This window comes from Lissotriton helveticus, chromosome 1_1 (genome assembly GCF_964261635.1).
Source record: "Lissotriton helveticus chromosome 1_1, aLisHel1.1, whole genome shotgun sequence".
NCBI lineage: Eukaryota > Metazoa > Chordata > Amphibia > Caudata > Salamandridae > Lissotriton > Lissotriton helveticus.
In genome coordinates this window covers 1,826,007,618-1,826,029,012 of record NC_136057.1, presented here as the reverse complement: position 1 = coordinate 1,826,029,012, position 21,395 = coordinate 1,826,007,618, and the positions used below count along the sequence as shown (strand labels likewise).

General features: G+C 42.3%; 1 protein-coding gene across 5 annotated transcripts in view; it reads left to right on the top strand.

Moving 5' to 3' along the window:
• The window catches only part of PTPRC (protein tyrosine phosphatase receptor type C), a 654,339-nt gene that overhangs the window by 253,383 nt on the left and 379,561 nt on the right, over window positions 1-21,395 (top strand). For 3 of the 5 annotated variants that reach the window (XM_078641026.1, XM_078641041.1, XM_078641048.1), the window contains 2 exons: window positions 4,037-4,117; window positions 18,235-18,294. In XM_078641026.1, coding sequence (XP_078497152.1) covers window positions 4,037-4,117; window positions 18,235-18,294 — 141 coding nt within the window. The remainder of the gene's footprint in view (window positions 1-4,036; window positions 4,118-18,234; window positions 18,295-21,395) is intronic. The other 2 variants (XM_078641033.1, XM_078641055.1) reach the window with 1 other exon arrangement.

Below are 21,395 nucleotides of genomic sequence, written 5' to 3'. Positions count from 1 at the left end.
TGCCTCACTGAGAGAAGGGTGGACCCCAAACTTTTCAAAGATGCAGCCCATTAGGGCTCTGTTAATGGAAAGCTTCCGCCTATGACCCAATGGAGTAGGGGCCATTAGACCGTCCATCCTTTTTTTCTGCCCTTCACTGACAGGTAAAGTCTGGCAGAGAGGGCCAGAAAAAGAAACTAATGACCCCCCCCCCCCCCCCCCCCCCCCGCACACACACACACACACACCCTGGAAGAAAACCCCCAGGGTTTGAGAGACATTATTTATTTTTTCTGAAACAAGCTGCCACTTTGACAGTTTGTTTCTGAAAACTAAAAAAGTGTAACATGTTTGAAAGTGTAATGGATGGCCTCAAAACTGACTGCAGCCATACATTAACATGTTTGTACCTTGAAGGGAACTGCCATGACCGCAAAACCTCGCATGTCAGAGATGACCGCTGGGCCGCCAGTCATCTCCACATTTGGCAGAGAATACTCCCAAAAGTAGAGCTTTAGCAATACGATTGCCGAGGTATAAGCTTTAGATTTCCTAACAATCATGCTGGTATACAATGTTACATTTTTTTTATTTGAGAAGCAGAACACGAGAGGGGCTTAACAGGCAGTAGAAAGACAGCGAAATGCGGATTGTTAGGGGTAGTCGAAACACAATAATTTTAAAACTAACATGCTTTAAGGCAGAGACGAGAGCAAGAGTGTTGTTTTTTTGTCAATGTGAGCAGGTAAAAATCCAGGGTGAAATCCGACAGACACCTCACCATACCAGACAGAAAGCACTTGTACCCAACTATTTACTACATTACATTTTATATACACATATACATTTTTTAAGGCCCTCCTCTGAAGCTACACCTCTGTATAATCCATCGGGATGGTGGAGATAGTGTCCTTTGCCATCCTGCTGGACTGTAGTCCGCCTGTCAAACGATAAATCATGCTCATAGTCTCTTTTTAATTGCCCGCACCCACAATCCCATATGTGAATAGGATCTTTGAAATAAATTCGAACAAAACACTTTCCATATTCCGAAATGCAAAGAGAAAACAAGCTCTTGAGCTTAATAAGCAACATGTTTGATAACTTAATGTGTTAAAGAAATAGAGAGAGTGAGGATCAACATATGCTCATCCTTCTCCCCTGGGAACTAATAATAAACAACAAGAATGAGCTAGAAAGCAAACTACATCAAGAATCCATTCAATAATTCTTCTGTGAGAAAAAAACATTTGTTTTTTTTAAAAGGACCCTCACCCACCAAACTAGTTTGTGTCATGCTTGATCGCTGGGTTCCCATTTAGGGTGCTGAGTGCATTCTAGGCGTGCTACGCACCTGATTATAGCGGAGCAGGATTTTCTTTTTGTGTCAATTTGTGAAATAGGTGAGTTGAAAGTGTCTCCAGGATACCCCTCCTAGCCAGGAAAATTTTAATAGCGGGTTCCTGGGGCAGGATTAAAAACAAAATGTGGTTGTGAAGGAGATAACAATGGTCTTGCATGTAATACATTAGGTGTACATGTTTCAGCCAATTTAAGTAATTTGAATGAGTTTTTTCAGGACCAAAAGTGCTGGGCCAGCAGATGGCCCTAAAAGTGTTTGTGCACATGCACTAAGGTGTGCATAAAAAGAAGGGGGTGATATTGTGACTTACAGTTTTCACCAGGAGTAATATACTATTATTGCAGTAGTCTTTTGCGGCATGGATCCCACAGGAGGTGGTACCTGCTGTCAAACTTTCATCAAGATCAACCACCTACGTGGAAACCTATGCAGCACATCCACAAGATCCCGGGAATGCTGGCCCCTCACTTTTGGTTCTGAAGAAAGCCATTCAAATTAATTAAATTGGTTGAAACATGTAGACCTAATTTAGGATGTGTGAGACCATTTTTATCTCCTTCACATACACATTTTGTTTTTAATCCTGCCCCAGGAACCCGCAATTAAAATTGTACTGGCTAGGAGGGGTATCCTGGAGACAGTTTCAATTTACCTAATCCACAAATTGACACAGAAAGAAAATCCTGCTCCACTGTAATCAGGCATCGTAGCACACATAGGATGCACTTGGCACCCTAGGTGAGAACCCAATGATGAAGCATGCCACAAGCTAGGTTGGTGAGTGAAGGTTAACTTCTTTTTGCTAACCTTTGTACGATCTGAAGTTCAGCTCAGCCTTACATGCATTCGGAAGCCGATTAATTAAGTACTATTACATTGGATAAGAGGAACACCTGTTACTTTTGTTGCTTAGGTATACCAGTATATTCTTCATAGTAGGCACTATATTAAAAAGGATCTTCCATTAAAGAACCCTGCACACCATGGTGAGGCCTAGTCCCACACTCAACCAGGGTAAGCACCAATTATAAGGGAAGCAGAGGATTAAGACTAAAACTTCCAGGAGCCAAGTATCACCAGGCATTTCCTAGCCAATTTCCTAAACATATATTATCTCATCAAAGAAAGTTTTTATGATACCCAACTATCCATGACTTGCTGACACATTAGCACCCATTATCTCTGATCGCCATGTGACTAGGCCTACCATAGTCTTAACAAATCATGACCTAGGTCAGGGTAAGGGGGAGCCTTAATCTTCCTAGTCACCGCCATTTACAAAGACAGAATCAGACCACACTATATGTCTTTTGAATGCCTAATGTTCTAATGCATGACCCTATCATGCATGACCGTATCAAGACCTGTAGGTAAGTGTTCTTCCTCCTTAAAATAGCCACCAAATGCCTGCGGACTGTTGGAAACTGTTCCATTAAAGTATTTGACATAGACATCCAGATTGACATGCCCGCCAACACGAGCAGTCCATTGGAAAATGTTGTGGATTTTCAAATGGAAATCATAACCATCACATCAATTTAAATATGTTTTTAATAGCACTGTTTATGACCGCTTTATAAATTAATGTTAGTCAGTTTTAGATGTTCAAGGGTGACCATGGCCTAACTTTAAAGAAGATTTCACAATGCCATTTGTGTATCTGTATGATGTACTTCATCCATCTTCCAAGTTCATATAATGTATTTTGCACAGCATTTGATTACAAGCAGCAGGTAATTGATTCAGGGCCTGAGTTTTCTCTGGGCCTGCACCAATCGTAAGCCTACAGGCAGCAGGGCCAGGTCCAATCCCCATACCAGCACATGAGTGCCCTCTCTACATGGACGGTGAATGTCCTCGGCGGCTATGGACTCAAGGCCTCACCATATGCAAAGCTATCCAATTTCTCTGTGTTACTAGCTTAGGCCTTATGCATCAGATTCTGAATTCGAGACCTGGCTTGCAATAGAATGCACCATTGGCATTTGTAAGAAAACTGGACAGATTCCTTTTCCTTTCTTAAAACAAAGAAATACATACCTTGAAGGTCAAAAAATTAAATGCTGCAATTTGCCCCTTAGTGGCTACTTGTAAACACACATTAAAAGGGCTTTGAAAGAGAAAGTACATTCACCAAAATGCTACGTCCACTAAAAATAATAAGTGCTATATTTCTCATGACTGACATCTTCCCAGCTGAATGAGGGCAGGGAGTGGGTCATCTCTTTCACCCATTCCGCTAGGTTAGGAAGGCATGCATTGGAGTCATTGCATATGGCTTTTTCACTGACAAAAATACTATTGCATTTTGTTTTTTGAAAGGCAAACATCTCGCAACTAAGGCTGATTGTTTGTAATATTGAGATTTAACTTTGCAACTTTTAAAATTGTTGTGTGCTCTTGTTCGGTGGTTCATGGATCCTGTTTTTACACCATTCGCAAACTCCCCTTTAACAGTAGTGTGATCCGATGTTCTATGAAAATAATCACCAGTACCATGAAGCAGTTCTATCAAAATAGTACCTGAATCTGTTAATATATTTAGTTTAATTCATGCCATAAACTCACTCATCAGTATGAATTTTCTCACACTCGTGGTGTTACTAGCCCTCTTCGAGATACATTTGCATGTAGGTAAGTCACAATAAGAAACTAATGCAGCGGTGTCTAATATGTCTGTTTGTTTCATTTCAGGAGTTTCCACCCCTCCACCTACTCCAGGAGACTCAAACTCGACAACACCAAGCATCCCCCTTTCTCCTGCTCCGACTCCTGGTACGACAATGGGCGACTCACTTGCACCCACTTAGTACACTCAATTTAAAACGTGTATGGAAGAACTGTGAAATTTTCGTGTTAGTTCCAATGTGAATGCTTCATTCCAGACAGTGTGCAACCTAACAAATGTGTCCTCTTTGGAAGTATTACTATAATGTTTGAGAAATCAATGCATTGGAATGTCACCAGTTGCACAGCCTTGTGTTAGGCCGATTTGTGAGTTTTCCCTCTTCACAATATGATATGGGTTATCACTGTTGTTAAGGTAATTATTACATCATGGAATTCAAATTAATATGAATTTTAAAATAATTAAATGCATCAGCCTTTTTATATTGCAATATTTCAATATTAATTCACTACCGAAGTATTTAATGAAGCAGGCTCTGATTATCAAAAAAGAACAACAGTATAGATGCTGAGATGTGGTACTTTTCCTATGAATTCTATGAGGTCTAGGAAAATCAGCAGAAGGCGGACTTTGTGGCAAAAAAGGAGAACAAAGCAATGAAAGAGATTCAAGTCAAAGTGAAAGAGGCCTGAAATTTAAAAAAAGAAGATTGGAAACAGAAAGTGGGAACAGAAAGACACAGAAATGTTAGCAGTCAATTTGTCTAATAGGAATTTATAAGATGAAGAAAATATTTTAAACCAACGTTTTGTCCAGAACACCATGACGTGTATAGGTTTCAGAACTGATGCCTACAAGCAGGCTAGGGAAATGAAGTTGGTCAAATGTCAAACTACCCTAAGGCAGCAAGATAAAGGAATACATGATGAGAGAATAACCAAAGTTAAAACATTTTTATTTATTATTAAAAGATTTGGAAATCAGAGAAGTGGACAAGTTAAATGGAGTTTGCAAGGAAGAAGAATCAGAACAGGGTGATGAATTACTAAGTTAATTAGTAACTGAGCAATCATGTGGAGGAATAACAGCCCTTAAAAAAATCACAATGTTATGCCTCTTTTCCCACCAGATATATAACTGCTTGCAATATTTCTAAATTTACATGTAAACAATATTTTAGAACACACACACATACAGTCGTCTTTAATTAATTACAACATCGGTAAAATAGAAATGATCCACAAAGCCCATGGTCATGAGAATTACACATATTCATGAAAAATAAACCTTACATTTACTTTACATTTACCATGAACACCAAATATGGGGATGTTGAATTCTGGCTTTACCAACAAGTCGACCAACCACAGACTTTGGCCTCCCGCCGTGGTCCGTGTTTTTGAAGATGTGATAGAGTTATTTATTACAGTACGTCATTAGTCAACCCATGACAGATTCTAAAATATTTTTGTTGCGTGTTGTAAAGGTTGGATCCAGTTACCATATGACTTAATTGTATTGCTTGTTCCAAAATCAATATCTTTAAAACTTTCAACTTTGCAGGGGTCACATTTCAGTTGCTCTGTTTTTAGGTGATGAACAAGTGGAGCTGTTACCCAACACTGAATTATGACAGTCTGTGGGGAAGGTTGTCTTATTTTTGATCTGTGTTGATCCCCAATAAGATCATTCACTGTATCATATCATATATCATATCATATTTTATCGTATCGTATTGTATCGTACCGTAACGTGTCATGTCGTATCGTAACGTATCGTATCATATATCACATTATATCAATTTGTTTACTTTTGAGTTTTGTATACTATACCGTCACCCAAATAGGTTATCTTATCACTGGACAGGGTGTAATGATGATACAGGCACACACAAAAACCAGTAGATTCAAAGTACAACTTCAAGAATTTAAGTAACAAGACTAAATCTCAACAGATTAGTTTTTGACCGGAGAGAAAAAGGCAAAGCATTCTGGTGCCCTCTGTTGTCACAGAAAAGTCCCTACTGCCAAGAGTCAGGAGGAGGTCCTGAGGCACATTTAGTATTTGTTGATTGGAGGATCTCAAAAAACGAATAGGGATGTACCAAAAACATTTGGTATGCAGTGGGAAAAGCTCTGGAGTGAAAACTGCCCTGTGGATTAGACAGATAGATTAAAATAATTAATGCTGCTTCACCAGAAGCCAGTGCAAGGAAGACGATGCAAACGAGGCATGGCCCTGAGTTCAGAAACCCTATACAATCTTGATTTTTTGATCAGTTGCAATCCCCCAATCTTGTAAAGAGGAAGTTCCAAATAGATGGAGTTGCAATAATCAAGGTATGATGAAATAAAGGCATTGATGATCTGGAGTTTCTGTGGTCCCGAGAACAGATAGAGAAGGCTCTTCTGAGAATGGAGTTGAGAAGCCGAACGTATAACCAATGACATTAGGTGTGTTAAAGTCAATGCACTATCGATTTTAGTGCCAAAGTTTTTACTATACATATAGCAAACAACAATGTCCCATTGAGAATACACATATTGTATAATACACTTGGTCATGACAACACAAAGACAATATGGCCACACAATTGGTAATCAAAATTTATTAGATCAATTTGGACAACAATAGACAACAGCATCAGATATTGATTATAAGTGTGCTCAAGGTGCAGTGCAAGGTGAACACATAGTGTTTGTGAAGAACAAGTGAATGACAAAGTGGAACACAGAAAAAATAATTTTCTGCGAAAAATAGCACATTAATAAATATTGTGCATGAATAGAGCAAGTCCAATGTTAAATTATCATGGCACAATAATCAGCCATTTATCTGACGGTGTGTTTCAACTGCGTTTTGACCATTCTTAGTTTGAGGTCATCATCAGGATAAGGGAAGTACAACAATTATGATTGCTGGCTGAGAAACAAACGAACAATGATTCAATTACTTATTGGACATAAGCAAAGGAAACAGAAACTCATTTGACCACATCTGAGGTACCTGTATTAAATCTATGGAACCTGCAAAGCAGTAAGGGAACAAAAGGAGATACCATAAATTAAAAGGATCAAGAGTTTAAAAAAGTGTCCAAACCACACCTTGAAGATAGGAATTAAGGATTACACTCATGGTTAGTTGCCTGTGTTAAAAAGACCTATAGAGGTAAAGAAAGGAAACCACAGATGCAGCATCGTCTCCTACATCTACGGCACCCAGCTGATTCTCTCCCTCTTACACGACGGGATGAAGGCTGTCGCCACCTGGATGGGAGACAACTGCCTCAAACCCAACTTGGACAAAGACCAAAGTCCTCATCCTGGGACCCACCCACTCTGCTTGGGATGACTCCTGGTGGCCCGCCACATCCAGAACACCCCACACACCCACAGACCTTGCACAAAATCTTGGCATCATACGGGACTCCTCGCTCACAATGAACCACCAGATCAACGCCTTTTCCTTACCATGCTTCCACGCGCTTTGCTTGCTTTGAAAGACCTTTAGATGAATCCCCACTGAATCCAGAAAAATGTCCGCCCAAGCGCTCATCATCAGCAGACTCTATGCGGCGTAACCCATAAACTCCTCAGGAAAACACAGAACGTTCAATACGTCACAGCCAGACTGGTCCTCAACATCCCGTACCACAACCCCATCACCAAACACCTGTGAGAACTCTACTGGCTCCTAATCAACAAAAGAGTCACTTTGAAGCTCCTCACAGATGCCTACAGAATCCCTCCATGAGGCAGGACCAGCATATCTGAACCACCGTCTCACATTCCACGTTCCCACCAGATACCTCCGCTCTACACAAGTGGCCCTGGCCACCATCCCATGGATCCACAAGACCAGGACCGGAGGAAGAGCCTTCTCCTACCTCGCCTCCAAGACCATGCCTCTCCACCTCAGGCAAGCCCTGTTGCTGATCCAATTCAGGATCTCAAGACCTGGCTCTTCGACTGAACCCCAGTGCCCAGACAGAACAGCAGCCCGTCCCCCAGCACATTTTGTAGTTGCGCTATATAAACCATGATTGATTGAGGGAGGATGGCAAAGATTATGGAGTGCCAGTAAAAATGCTACAGTGTAATAGTAAAACTTAAGAATGAATTGTGCAAGCCAGCATAGTGTAGGTATTTGAGGGACAACCGTGTAACAAAAGAAGTTCAAGTAGGCAATAGTGTTAGCCAATGCAATATTAACTGTCTGGTTTAACATTGAGGTAATTATTCAACTGAAGGGTCAAAACCCAAATTAAATAAGACCAAAGGAACATTGCAGCTAAACAAGGAGAGAAAAGGATTATACCTATAGGGAAATGGATTCCTCTTACAGGCGACAGGTGCCAGCACAAGGGACTCTAGCTTGCATGATAGAATGCTGAGAAGTACAAGATGGGATTGCTGCATACAGAGCGTGAAAAACGCTAGGCCGTATGCCGGAAACTGAACCTTAAATACAGTGCGGACCCCTTGGAGACTAAAGAGAGAACTGGAATGGAGAAGCGGAAGCCGTGTTTGTATCCGCAATTAAATAATAGATACAGGACACATGAAGCGCTAGACTGCATGCCGAGGACCTGGACAGGGTTTCAGTACGGGCCCTGGGGTACTGTGAAAGAGAGTGCAATGAATAAACAGGGTGGAGAGGGGGCCGAAATTAATAAATACAGAGTATTGGACTACAAAAACAAGAGAGAACGAAGTGACACAGGCATTTAGGCAGAGAAAATCGTTCTTATACAAAAAGGGGGGTGTACAATCTAGATAGAAACATGTTATACAAATAAAATAGAAGATAACATATAAGTCAAAGAAAGTATATACAGGAGGCAAGAAATTAACCTATACCCCACAGAAAGGAGGGCACGTGAAGGACAAGAGAAGTATTGAGAGCCTGGAATAGCATGTGCATAAGGGATTACAGATGGACACAGGTGAAGATATAAATACACATGAAGTGGCAGAATTTGTGACATTGGATCATGGCATGACTGTAAACAGTAAAACACATTTTATGTCATAACCATACTATTCCATTTATCCAATTCATTCAATCCATTATTGACTGAGTCACATGCAGAAATCCAGCGGCATTCACATTGAGTGTGCATATGTGCACGGTTACCTCCTCCTATAGGGAAGCTCGGCTAACCAATCACCTGCCAGATACAGTCATTTTCGATGTGTTTGTGAGAGACAAAATGAGGAATCAAAGGAGCATTCTCTATGCTGCGTGTGATCCAGCTTCTATGTTGAATGATGCAGGTTTGGATCATCGGTGTGGATTATTCAATATATAACAAATTGCAGGGACATCAGATGGTATATATCACATTTGTAAATCAACAGTTGGGGAATTGTTTCAATGGATAGCAAGTAGTACCAGGTTTAAAATCTTGGTGTTAAGAGTTTGGGGACAAACTGCACAGTTCTGACATGTGAAATAGTCGATGGGGGAGACAGACCCCAACAAGTAGTGACGATTGGGTGCTTGGGATTTCGGGGGTCCATGTCATGGACCAGATGATCACCTAAATGATGTCCCCTTTTGTGAGAAAATAGTGGACGGTCTGAGAAAAGCTTGTGAAATTGAACTATGTCCCAAATTTTCTTGAATATTTTTCTCACTTCTTTACTTGCTTGGAAAAAAAGTTGATTCAATAGCAATTTGTGTATTAGGTTTCATTTATTTTAGGGGGGATAAAAACTCCCTAGGGCAGATCCTCCACCTGGAGACCATGCATTCGGGTTAGCCCCTTGTCAGCAATTTTGTTTTCCAAAATGGCTGCTCCACAGAAATAATCCTTACGCATTTGAAGTTATTATAAATCCATAGAAATCGACCATAAGGTAAACTGCCTCGGAGGTCCCTGGGGTGACTACTGGTGTACAAGAGTAAGGTGTTTCTTTTAGTTAGTTTCCTAAACAAAGTGGTGCTGATTTTACCATCTTGTACTTGTAATGATAGGTCAAGGAATGGTACGTTGTTATGTCTGGCATCAAATGTGAAGGTGAGATGCATTTGTGTGGTGTTTAACCAGCGGACAAAAAGAGGCAAGGACTCAACATTGCCCCACTAGAGAAGAGGGATATGTCAATGTCAAAGGTTCTTATATAGCACCTTATCACCGCAAGGTCTCAAGGCGCTTGCTTTGGGAACCCGTCCTGGCTTTTCCCTGTGAGATAACCCCTACTGGGCATCCCCAAGGTGAAAACCAAGCATCCCGCAGCGGGGGGGCCGTAGTGGAGATTAAGCAAGCTATTGCCCAGAGTTGCAGAGTGTGAACCCGTGATTCAAGTAGGCACCGAAGCGAGAATTGTCGAGTCCGTGGACATTTGGGCTCAAGACCCTGCCGCGTCGGGAATTGAACCCTGGTCCCAGGTCTGACCTCTGCTTCAGGGTCTGCCTCCTCTAACCAGTGAGCCACACTTCTCCACAAATCATCAATGTATTGTTTCCATAGCCAAATATGACAATGGAAGGGGTTGTTGAGAGACAAAATCCGAGTTTTCTTGAGGTTGCCAACATAGAGAATGGCAGATTTAGGGCAGAATTTTTCAAAGGTTAGAGTTTCAGGTGGCATGGCAGAGGAGGCGGGGTGGAAGGTAGAAGTGAGATGAAAGGGGGAAAAAGTGGTATTAGAGCTATTCGGACCGTTGGCAAAATAAATTAATGGAGCCTGATCCATCTGAAATATTCAAAACATCTTTGTGGAGTAAAACAAAGTCACTACATAATGTGGGGACAAAAGATAGCCCTCTGCTCAGAAGATTAATTTCATTAGATGATAAATTGTGTTTTGATAAATTGAAAATCAGTATTATTAGTTTTTGAGTGTTGATTGACCAAATTAGTAGATGTAGAGTCCCTATTTGGGCTATCTTTTGTGGGCACCCCTATTTGTACAATTTGCAGAGAGTATGTTGTTTACTTGGATGTTCATATTGGAAATTGTCACTCCCTCTGCACCTTTCTAAAAAACGAATTGGGTGTGGGGTGGTTTATTTGAGTCAGCAATGGCACTTGTGCCTTACCCAGGGTCTGATTTGTCTAGTGAACTATAAGAACATTCAGAAAAGGTCACTGATTTTAGATTTTTGTGGAATCCCCAAGGTTGAAACTTTGGCTATTAGTGTAAGTCATGTAAAATGTGTTGTTTCGATAAGGGTACGTGTTTTCTTTGCTATAGTTTTTTATGTCGTTTTGGATTTTAATGATCTTCTCATTTTGTTCTTTGGAGTTGAATTCTGTAAAGGAGATTTGATTTGATACTGTGGTCTATTATACATCCTAATGTATCAAATACATTTTGATTACCAATTGTGTGGTCATATTGTCTTGGTGTTGTCATAACCCGATGTATTATACTGATTCCCTATGGGACATTATTGTGTGATATAAATGAAACCCAGGTCTTATATGGGTATACAGGTTACTTCTGTTTTACTCAGGACTTAAAGTTTTTACTAAAGGCATTGGTGTAGATTGAGAACCTAGTATGTCAGGCTAGTAATGCAGATACCAAAAAGGTGATAGAATGGATGGATGTACAAGGAATTTAAGTATTTTCCCTGCTCATTTTAAGCTGACTCGCAGACCTCTAGTGATGTACCTTAACGAGGCATTCCTGTGGCTGGACGGCAGTGTGATGTTCATTGCCTGTTATCGTAACAATAATCAGAGTGTCATCAGTAGATAGAAACAGGCCAACACCAAAGGTTTCAATGAAATAGTCCTGAGGTGTCATATATAAGATTTAAAGTAATGGAAACAGAACCAAGCCCTGAAGGACACAAAATAGAAAATGTTCGGATGAGCATGTAAAAAACAAAAAAGTGCTAATATGTAAACCCTGTCGTGGTACAAGCCAAGACTTGAGTGCCATAGATTACTTGTAAGTACTCATGCGTATGTAAAATGAAGTACGCTATTTCTTACTTTCATCCTTTAAATTGGAGGTAAATGTTCCTAAGCCATTATTTTAACAGAATGTTTTAGTAATATGATTAATTTGCCTATAAAACATTGAATTTCAGGATACTACGAAAAATATGCCATAAACTGTGTTTATGTTCAATGACAACCCAGAGTTGTATGTGGCTGGGGCAGTGCTTGCACCACACAGTTCACTGTTATTTGCCTTAACTGAAGATGCAAATGCTTCATTTTGTAACTTATCATGCCTGCTCACTGGTTCTGGGGTCCTGCTAATTACAACATTCGATCCACTCCACCACTGACCATTGTGGAGTAGGACAACATTACCCTTGGTCTTGACTACACACCTAGCTCTCTGTACTTGCTCATGTTTTTTTTTCTAGGATACTTCACTCTCACCACATTGCCTGCCTTCACAGACATCTCCTTCCCCCCATTCCTAGCATTGTAATTAATGTGCATGCACTTCTGGCGTTTGTCCACCAGACTTCTCATCTTGATCTCTTTTTCCCTGTAATTCTCGATCTCAAATTTTGTCCAATTCAAAGACCAGTATGGCTGCAATTGTGTGATTGCTGCTCTCCCCCTGATTAGCTCACAGGGGGTTCTACCAGTGGTGTTGTGTGGACTGGTGCAGTATGACCACAACCTGGTACAGAGAACTGCCTCAATGGGGATGTGCGATATTAAAGCCATTAGGATGGTTTCTTTAACTAGGCGATTGGCACCCTCAACCTGACCATTGCCTTGTGGATGGTACAAAGAGGGTCTCACAAGTTCAATGCCATTCTTTTTCATGAATGAAACCAACTCAGAGGATACAAACTGCACACCTTTGTTGGTGACTAACTGATGCGGAAAACCCTCTCTCCAAAACAATCCCTTCAAGAAGCTCACTACTTCACGTATGGTAGGTTGTGACATAAATCTGACTTCCATCCACTTGCTGAAGTAATCAATTATAATTATGGCATAGCGCATTTCTAAGATTAAAGCATACATCGGTCCAATAAAGTCAATTCCGACTTTTATCCAAGGACCCTCTTGTAGTTCCATGGATTTCATAGGGCAACAGTGCGTTGTCATTAGGTTGTCTGCCTTAGTGCTGATTGAACAATGAGTGACAAATACATCAACATCACGAACCATGGAGGGCCACCAGTATCTCTCCCGTAACCTTTTTTTGGTACCTGTCATCCCCACATGGCCTTCGTGAGCTAATGTTATCAACCTTTTCCCCAGGGACTTCGGTACCATCAAGGTCTCACAACGGAGAATATTTTCTTTAATTTTACAGTACGGTCTAAGTGCCTCGTCGTATACTCTTTCTCGAGGCCATCCTTTAACCACATATTTCTTAATTTCCGCAAACACATTGTTACTCTTTATAGACTCTAACCATTCTGGTTTGGTAATGGTACCATTGGATTCCTCATAGTCAAGCTAGCAAGCAAGAAGCAAGTCATCTTCCTCACCCTCACCACAATTAGATTCACTCTCACAAGGGGCATGTGACAAGTATTCTTCCAACACATTAACTCTGCCAGGAATGTGCTCCATCTTAATCTGATACTCCTGCAACTTAAACACCAACTTTGTTATTCAACGAGAGGGTTGACAAGAACTCTATCCTTTTTGTATGCTGACTAATGGCTTGTGGTAAGTGTGGATGGTAAATTCTTTGCCCCACAGAAAACTTTTAAACTTTGTAACTGCCCAAATATAAGGCAATAATTCATGCTCAATTATGGAGCCTTTTTTCCTTGTGCCTCTTAGCATGCGTGATGCGAATGCAATGACTTTTTCCTCTTTTTCTGTTATTTGGCTGAGCACTGCCCCAGCCCGATTTGGCTGGCATCTGCGGTCACAATACTTTGCAATTTTTCGCTGAATGATTGTAGTGATGGTGCTTGCTCGAGTTATTTTTTTATGACCTTTAGGCTTTGCTCACATTTATTATCCCAAATGAATTCTGCATCTTTTTTATCAGTTTCTGTAGTGGTACAACTTTGGTAGCGTAATGTTGTATGAACTTATAGTGGAATTCACATATGCCTAAGAAAGATGCAATTTCTTCCTTATTCATCGGGCTTGATGACAAGAACATTGCAGACATCAAGGATGGTTTTGGCTGAACTCCAGTTTCATCAAAGAGGTGACCTAAGTACTCTACAGTTTCTTTGATAAATGTGCATTTTTCCCTTTGCAAGGTGAGTCCATGGTCCTGAATCCTTTGCAGGACTTTCCTTAGCACACCTAAGTGTTCTTCTTACATCTTGCTGTAAACCAGTACTTCATCCTGGGATGATCTCACACCTTTCATGCCACTGAACAGTTGATTCATTATGCGCTGGAATACAGCAGATGCTGAACACAGCCTGAAATTGATATGCGCCTTCAAGAGTGATAAACTCTATATTTTTTTGACTCCTCATGTAGCTGTATCTGGTGGTATGCTGTGCTGAAATCTAGCATTGTAAAGATCTTCACCTAATCCAACGTCATTACCATCTCATTTATTAGAGGAAGAGGTTGATAATCTGCTACCACATGGCAGTTTACTTCACGAAGGTCGATGCATAAGCGGATCATTCCACTCTTTTTCTTTGCAATACCATGGGCGAAAGCCATTCAGACGCATTGATTGGCTCAATTATTCCATCTTGGCACCAATTCTCCAGAATGGATTTAACTTTAGCGCAATTTATGTGAGGCATTACCCTTCAGAATTATCTTGTGTTTGAAATCCTTCAAGCATCCTAATTGCTCGCTGAACACCCCCTTGAATTCCTTAAGGACTGCTTCCAAGTCGTCCTCTTGAATGCTAAACACATGGGGAGGTTGGCATGGGTTGATTATCATTTTAAGTTTTCATTGTTTTAACCAACCGAGGATGTTCACATTATAATCTACTATGAAAATATTTGTGAAGTTTTTTTTTTCTTTGAATGAAAAATCCGCTTTGAATACTCCTTCCAATTTTATTTTGTATCCGCCATAGGCACCTGGAACTATTCTGCTGGCCTCCAACTGTGTCTTGCACTTTAAATCATTGTAGGTGTCCTTTGACAAGATTGTAATTCTCGATCCAGTATCCACCAACATCTCAACATTTTCTCCGTTCACACAGACACTGCATCTGGGCTGGTTCTACAGGTCTTATCTGTTGATGATGGCCACAAGCAACACCAAGTTTTCTAACAGTTCAATCTCATCAGAGTCTTCCCCTGATTTGGATTCATTCACTGTGTAAACCTTCTTAGAATGTGATGCTCTGCAAACCTTAAGGAATGTCCCATTTTTCCGCATCCATTGCAGACCTTGCCCCACGCAGGACATTCTCTATTGGACACCACATGCGTACTGGGCCCACAGCAAGAACAGCTAGATTTGCCACTGTATGTGCTGAGGGGTTCTCTTGTGTAGTTCTTCCGAGGTCGTTTCGGTGTTGACTCTTCTTCTTTACGGACTAGATTGGGACTCATTTGCTGGTTGTCAGGTTGCACAGCAACTTCACTCCCTTGGCTGACCTTTCCACGCTCTTAATGGTCGAAATCACTTTCTCCAGTCTCTGGTTCCTATGTCATAATACCTGCTCTTGCGCCTTCACACAAGTGGCGCACATCACCATCTTTTCGCGCATCATTTCATCCATGTCTTTAAATGCACATTTTGTGGCCAACATCCTTAGTGTTGCAACATAGGATTTGATTGCCGTCCCTGGTGCCTAGTACCTGTAGTAGAAATTGTATCTTTCCATTATAACGCTCATAGTGGTATCAAAGTAATTCTTCATTCTTATTTGGCTTCAATGAATGCATTCCACTCCTGATCCTCCTCCTCTTTTTCTACAGGGGTTATATGATCAAACAACCTTCTTCCCTCTGCCCCCAAACAATTATACATCATGGCTTGTTTCCTGACTGGATTGTATTCAGTCCCATCAATGGCCTTCAGAAGGTTTTCAAAACATTTAACCCACTGAGTCCATCTTTTGGCAGGTGGCCCAGGGACTGCCAAAAAGGTGCTGGGCATGGCCACTGCATTCATTATGCCCGCCATGATTTCGCAGTTCCAACGATCATAAGGTAGATAAAGCCAAAATGTCTCTACAACACAATTTAGAGTCATTTGTGAGGGTTTGGCTCTCTCCGGTGTCCGCTTGAAGTATCACCCTGAGGACAATAATAATTGAGCCTGTTCACTCACCCTTTGTTTCGCAACTCCTCCCAGAGGCTGGCAAGAGAGAGGCAAGGGCGAATCAGGAAGAGGCAGGGGGACAGACAGCCGGCGTGGGCATGAAACTGCTAGTTCTCTGGAGGAGTTGACTGACACTCCTCCTGCCTTGCAGCGTCGAAGAGCCGATCCGAGGGAGGATTGGGCGGCAAGCAGCCTTCACCACACAGCCGTGATGTACTCTGTAAATATGTCAGGAAACATCAGTATCCCGTAATCGTCACCAGATAATTGTGTGTAATGATGAGGAGATGTGTAAAGGTACAACCTTCTATATTGTAAAACCTCACATGAATGCCATTAACCAACTGCTCCCTCCCGCTCCCTTCATCAACATTCCACCGCACGGGGTGGGCACCATGCGCCACACTCAAGAGGTGGGACGAAGGCAGAAAAAGGGATAGAAGTGAAGGTAGTCATTACATAGGGCTCTTCCTGATTTACTTGTAACCTAATCTAAACCTAATAAATCTACATATTTTGTAACTCACAAGACTACATCTTTGATTACAACACTTTCATTGATTGGCAATCTATGAATAACTGTGGATAATTATGTATATTTACCTGAGCCACCACGGTCAAGGATCTTGATTGTTGTACACTACAAACTGAGCTGTGCCCTGTCCATCAGACATCAATATTATGGATGTCCCATAGTTGGTTGTTGCTTGAAAATGCTCTTAAGGCTGGTGAAGGTGCTCAGAGTAAATGAGTGGTCCTATATGTATATTAGTGTTTCCATCTGTACCAATGATGTTGTTTGTAATGTGTGTCTATCCCAGTCTTTTCAATTCTTCTAATACTAGTAGCAGCACAGGAGTCACATCGAGGGTGTGGCCTAATGGCTAGAGCGGTCGACTTCGAAGGGGAAAGGGGGCATGTACCGGGTTCGAGGCTTGAATGAATGAATGAAACAGCACTTGTATAGCGCTAACTACCCGGAGGCCTCGTAGCGCTTATGACAGGAACTTAATTAGCGAGGGCTCAAGGCAGGGCTTGTCAGGGACTCTCAACATCCTGTGATTCTGTGCAAATTACTTAATCTCCCTGCCTAACAATCTGAATGTACACATTTGTAACACAACTGGTGCTCATGTAAAGCGCTCTGAAACCTTTGGGCCGATTTCGAGATATAGAAAATCCCAAAAAAACTAAAGCCACTGTTTATGCATAGCATTTTGAGCTTGTTTTCTGTAGTGACCCGTGCAATACTAGTATTATATAAAGTAGTGAAACAATATTAAACCTTGATAATGTTTGATTTTGGCTTAAAAGAAAAGTGCCTTTCGGCTTGAGCCTCAGTATTACTCCACATCTTTTCCACATGAGTACGCCTGGGTGAAGTATCTATTAGGCCAGCGCAATTTCATATAATGTCAGGAAATTTGCTTTATGCTTGTACTCGAAGTTCATTAACTACACCACTATGCCACATAGCGGAATTATGCCCCATTCTTGTAAAACATAATTACAGAAATAACAAAAAATGACCATAACCAGAGCAGATGGTTACAACACCAATTTCGTTACTTACAGTCCACTCCCATGCTGTTCTGTCCTTTGTGCGATTTTCCTCACACCGCCATTCATTGCTTGCTAGTCCTATTAAGGGTTTTGTGTTTCTTTGTAAGGAAAGTAATGAATATCCGTTTGAAAAGTATTCACCTGTTTAAAGCTTGCATATCACATCGATTGGTAACCAGATGAACTCTTTGAGTATTAGACTGTCCAACATACAAAATCTACAAAGATGGAAATATAGTGTACTATGCTACTCAGACAATGTAATGCTTTTAAAAAATATATACGATCCAAAAAAAAGGATGGGCACTTAGAGAGATGGGTCATTGTGTTGCCTATTAAGGTTTTATGGGCTTAGTTTTTTTTCCTTTTTTTAATCTGTATAAATATAACACGTTAAAGTACTTTGGATTGAAGTTGTTGGTTTGTTTTAGCACTGTGATATTTTAAATATGTACACCGAGTCCTCTACATCTTCAGCTGAAGGTGCTACACAGGTTTTCTGCTTATTTAAGAATAGTATGTATTTTTAACTATAATATTTGCTTGTCAGCAGGAGAAAATGTGACCACGCAAACAACCACAGCAGGAGCACCTTCACCACCAAAGTGTAGTAAGTTTTGTTTTCATCACAATGTTCTTTGCGATCCGTCCCTAAACTGAAGAAGGTTTAAATTAAGCTTGCTGCTCTCTTACAGAGCTCGCATTCTTTCCGAGAAGCGCTGGTACGGACATCTTGCATGTCTATCTCTCCTGCTGTGAAGTGCTTTTGCTCAGGGCCGGACAGGCCTTTTATTCCACCAGTCATTTCCCCAGTAGGCTGAAGCCCATGAAGGCTCCCGGTGCCTCTGTCACTTTCCCAAACTCCCTAACGTTAATTCAGTAGTGTAGCTAGAGGTACTGCCACCTGGGGCGGGACCTAAGTTTGCCGCCCAGGTGCAGGTAAGGGGGGTGGCAGCTGATAGACGACTTGTTCTGTTGGGGCCTGGCTGCTGACGATCATTGGACGATTTGTTCTCGGGCCGGGCGGTGGGGAGAGGGGTGTGGTAGTCGACAAACACGACTCCCGCCGCCCCCAAAAACAGTGCCACCTGGGGCAGATCAACCCCCACCTATCTACGCCACTGGGTTAATTACAGCAGGTAAGTGAGGCTTCATGAGAGAGAGAACGAGGGGAGCGAGGGGAAGGGTAGAGAGAAAGTGATCAGCGACGGAGAAGAGAGAGAGGAGAGAAGGGGCAGGGCCGGCTCTAGGCATGTGCAAGCTGTGCACCTGCACAGGGCCACCAAACCCCATGGGCCACCACGCCAATATATATCCTTAATATGTTAATCCTCTGAGGATGGATACATATTTGCGTGGTGGCCCCTGGCAGGGATTTGGCGGCCTCCGGCTCTGTTCCACTTCTAAACACCCTGACCCCCTCCCCTCTTTACTGGCCTGCGTGCTCCGCCCCTGCCCGGACCCCCTCTTCCGGGCTCCCTACCGACGCTCCTTGCCCAGGGCCACCATGAGCCTAGAGCCGGCCCTGGAAGGGGTTAGAGAAAATGGATGGAGAAAGAGAGATATTTTGCGGAGACAAAGAGAGTGGGCTGGTTGGAGTATTTTTACCAGGAATGCTTTGGTTCCCCAGTTCCGCCCTGCTGTCCAATGGTAAGAATGTGCTCATGGCAGAACTGTGCATGGGGAATTTAGAGTACTGTGCAATATTTAACAATGTGCATGAATAAGTCACCCTTGCAAAAGCTTAAATTCGGGGCATTCTTTGTCCCTTCAAATGCTATGGATCACCCCTGATTGTTCTGGGTCCTTGACTATACTTGAACCCCACCATCTCAATGGCTGACTCCTCAGACTCTGGTGCACACAAAGGTTCGATGGTTTGCATATAATTTCCAAAATAGTAATCTAAATTTGTGGCTTATACTCTGTTTATGGAGGCTATTGGCATCCTCTGCAGCTAAAAACGACTATTGTACCTACAAAACTACTTTGACATAAGGTGGTGTGTATAGCAGGGGCGTAGTTGTCATTAGTGCTACAGGTGTAGTGCCACTGGGAGCAAGGGTCCAGGGGGGCCACTGCCCCTCACTTAAAGGTACTTTTACTATCAAACCAGCAGATGGTGAGGGGGCATTTTCTTTTCTTGTTTTAGGACCCATGGCATCCTTGCAACACCACTGGGTGATCGCAATAAAACCAATCATAAAATCTTATTTTCTGGATTGCCAGCCTGTACTGGCTTGGACGTAGCACCATTGCTTTTAATGACACTGCCTGGGCAGTGGTGTAACATTAGTCCCTGCAGCTGCCGCAGTGCGGGGGTCCCCAAGCCACAAGGGGCACCTCTGATACTGTTCTCAGGTGGCGGACCCCTGGCCTGAGAGCTCCTGACTGAGTCTGGGGGTGGGGGTTCACCTGGGACTTTGCAGGTTGGGCCCCTCAGGTTTTGTTACGCCACTGGCTGCCTGGGACACTATCCAGAAAAAAGAAGATTGCCCTTTACCTTCCTGGAAGGTATCAAGGCTTACCCTTTAATTAGCGGACAATCCTGGCAGGTCACTGGATTTCTGGTGTAGGTTACGCAACACAGTGGTGTCTACTGCATACATCTGTGCACTGAGATAGAGCTTTGAATGGTCATTTCGTTATGTTGAATGCCGCTGCCGCCCTCTTCCTTATTGCACCCCACTTGACACGTTCACCTAAAGTAAAGCTTTCTGGAGCGCTTGGGTTTCTCGACTTTCACAGCGGCGGCCGACATGACTCGCGGGTGGCATGGCATGGCGAGCATGTGGGGTGAGGGTAGGCGTGGGGGGAAGCTCAAGGTTTAACAATGTAAAAGAAAAAACAATGACACACCTTGCCGCTGGGTCCCATGTCTCTGCTCCTTGAGCCTGCTCTCCTTGTGGGACAGGAAGCCAGGAATAACCAGGATCCCCTGACCAATCACAACGCTGCAATGCAGCTTTGTGTTTGCTTAGCACCCAGGCTCCCCTGACCAATCACAACGCTGCATTGTAGCATTGTGATTGGTTTTGAGTGTTCTGGTTCGATGCTCAACCAGGGATTTCACCCTCTGTTCACCTGTTCTGCTGAGAGCTGAGAACCACCATACCCTCAAGAGAGGATAACAAATTGGACCTGAAGGCATGGGAAATAGTTAATCTTCTATCTGTCTACCCTACTCAGGCCTATCTCATCGAAATATTTTTCAATATTTATTCTTCGGGAAGCGTGGCACTACTAAATTTCTGATAGACTAAAGACAACGTGATCAGGATGAAGGGTAACCAGATGAATCATGAAAGTGGACAAGATCAGCAGAGGAGCAACCTCAATCTCAGGATGGAAACGTATTGCTCCATGGATGCAGCTGTCCCACCCAGCCCACAGAGTAAACTGTCTTCTCGTTCTCATGTCAGTCTTCCCCAACAGGCCTTAATTTGGTTATTTGGGATAATACAAAAAATCAGTGTCACACGAAGAGTTAACTTGGAACCTTGTAGTTGTGCTGACACCAGCTAGCCCTCTGATAGCCCAACACAGCTCCTCAGGCGGGGTTTTAGGTGGGTGAAGACACAAGTCTTACTTTTATTATCTTGTTGACTCACTTAGGATCTTCATTGACTGTAAAGGTCTATGTCCTTGGAGGAAGTATCACAAATGTAGGGCCCGCTTTACAGTTTGGCGGGCAGTATACTCTATCACAAA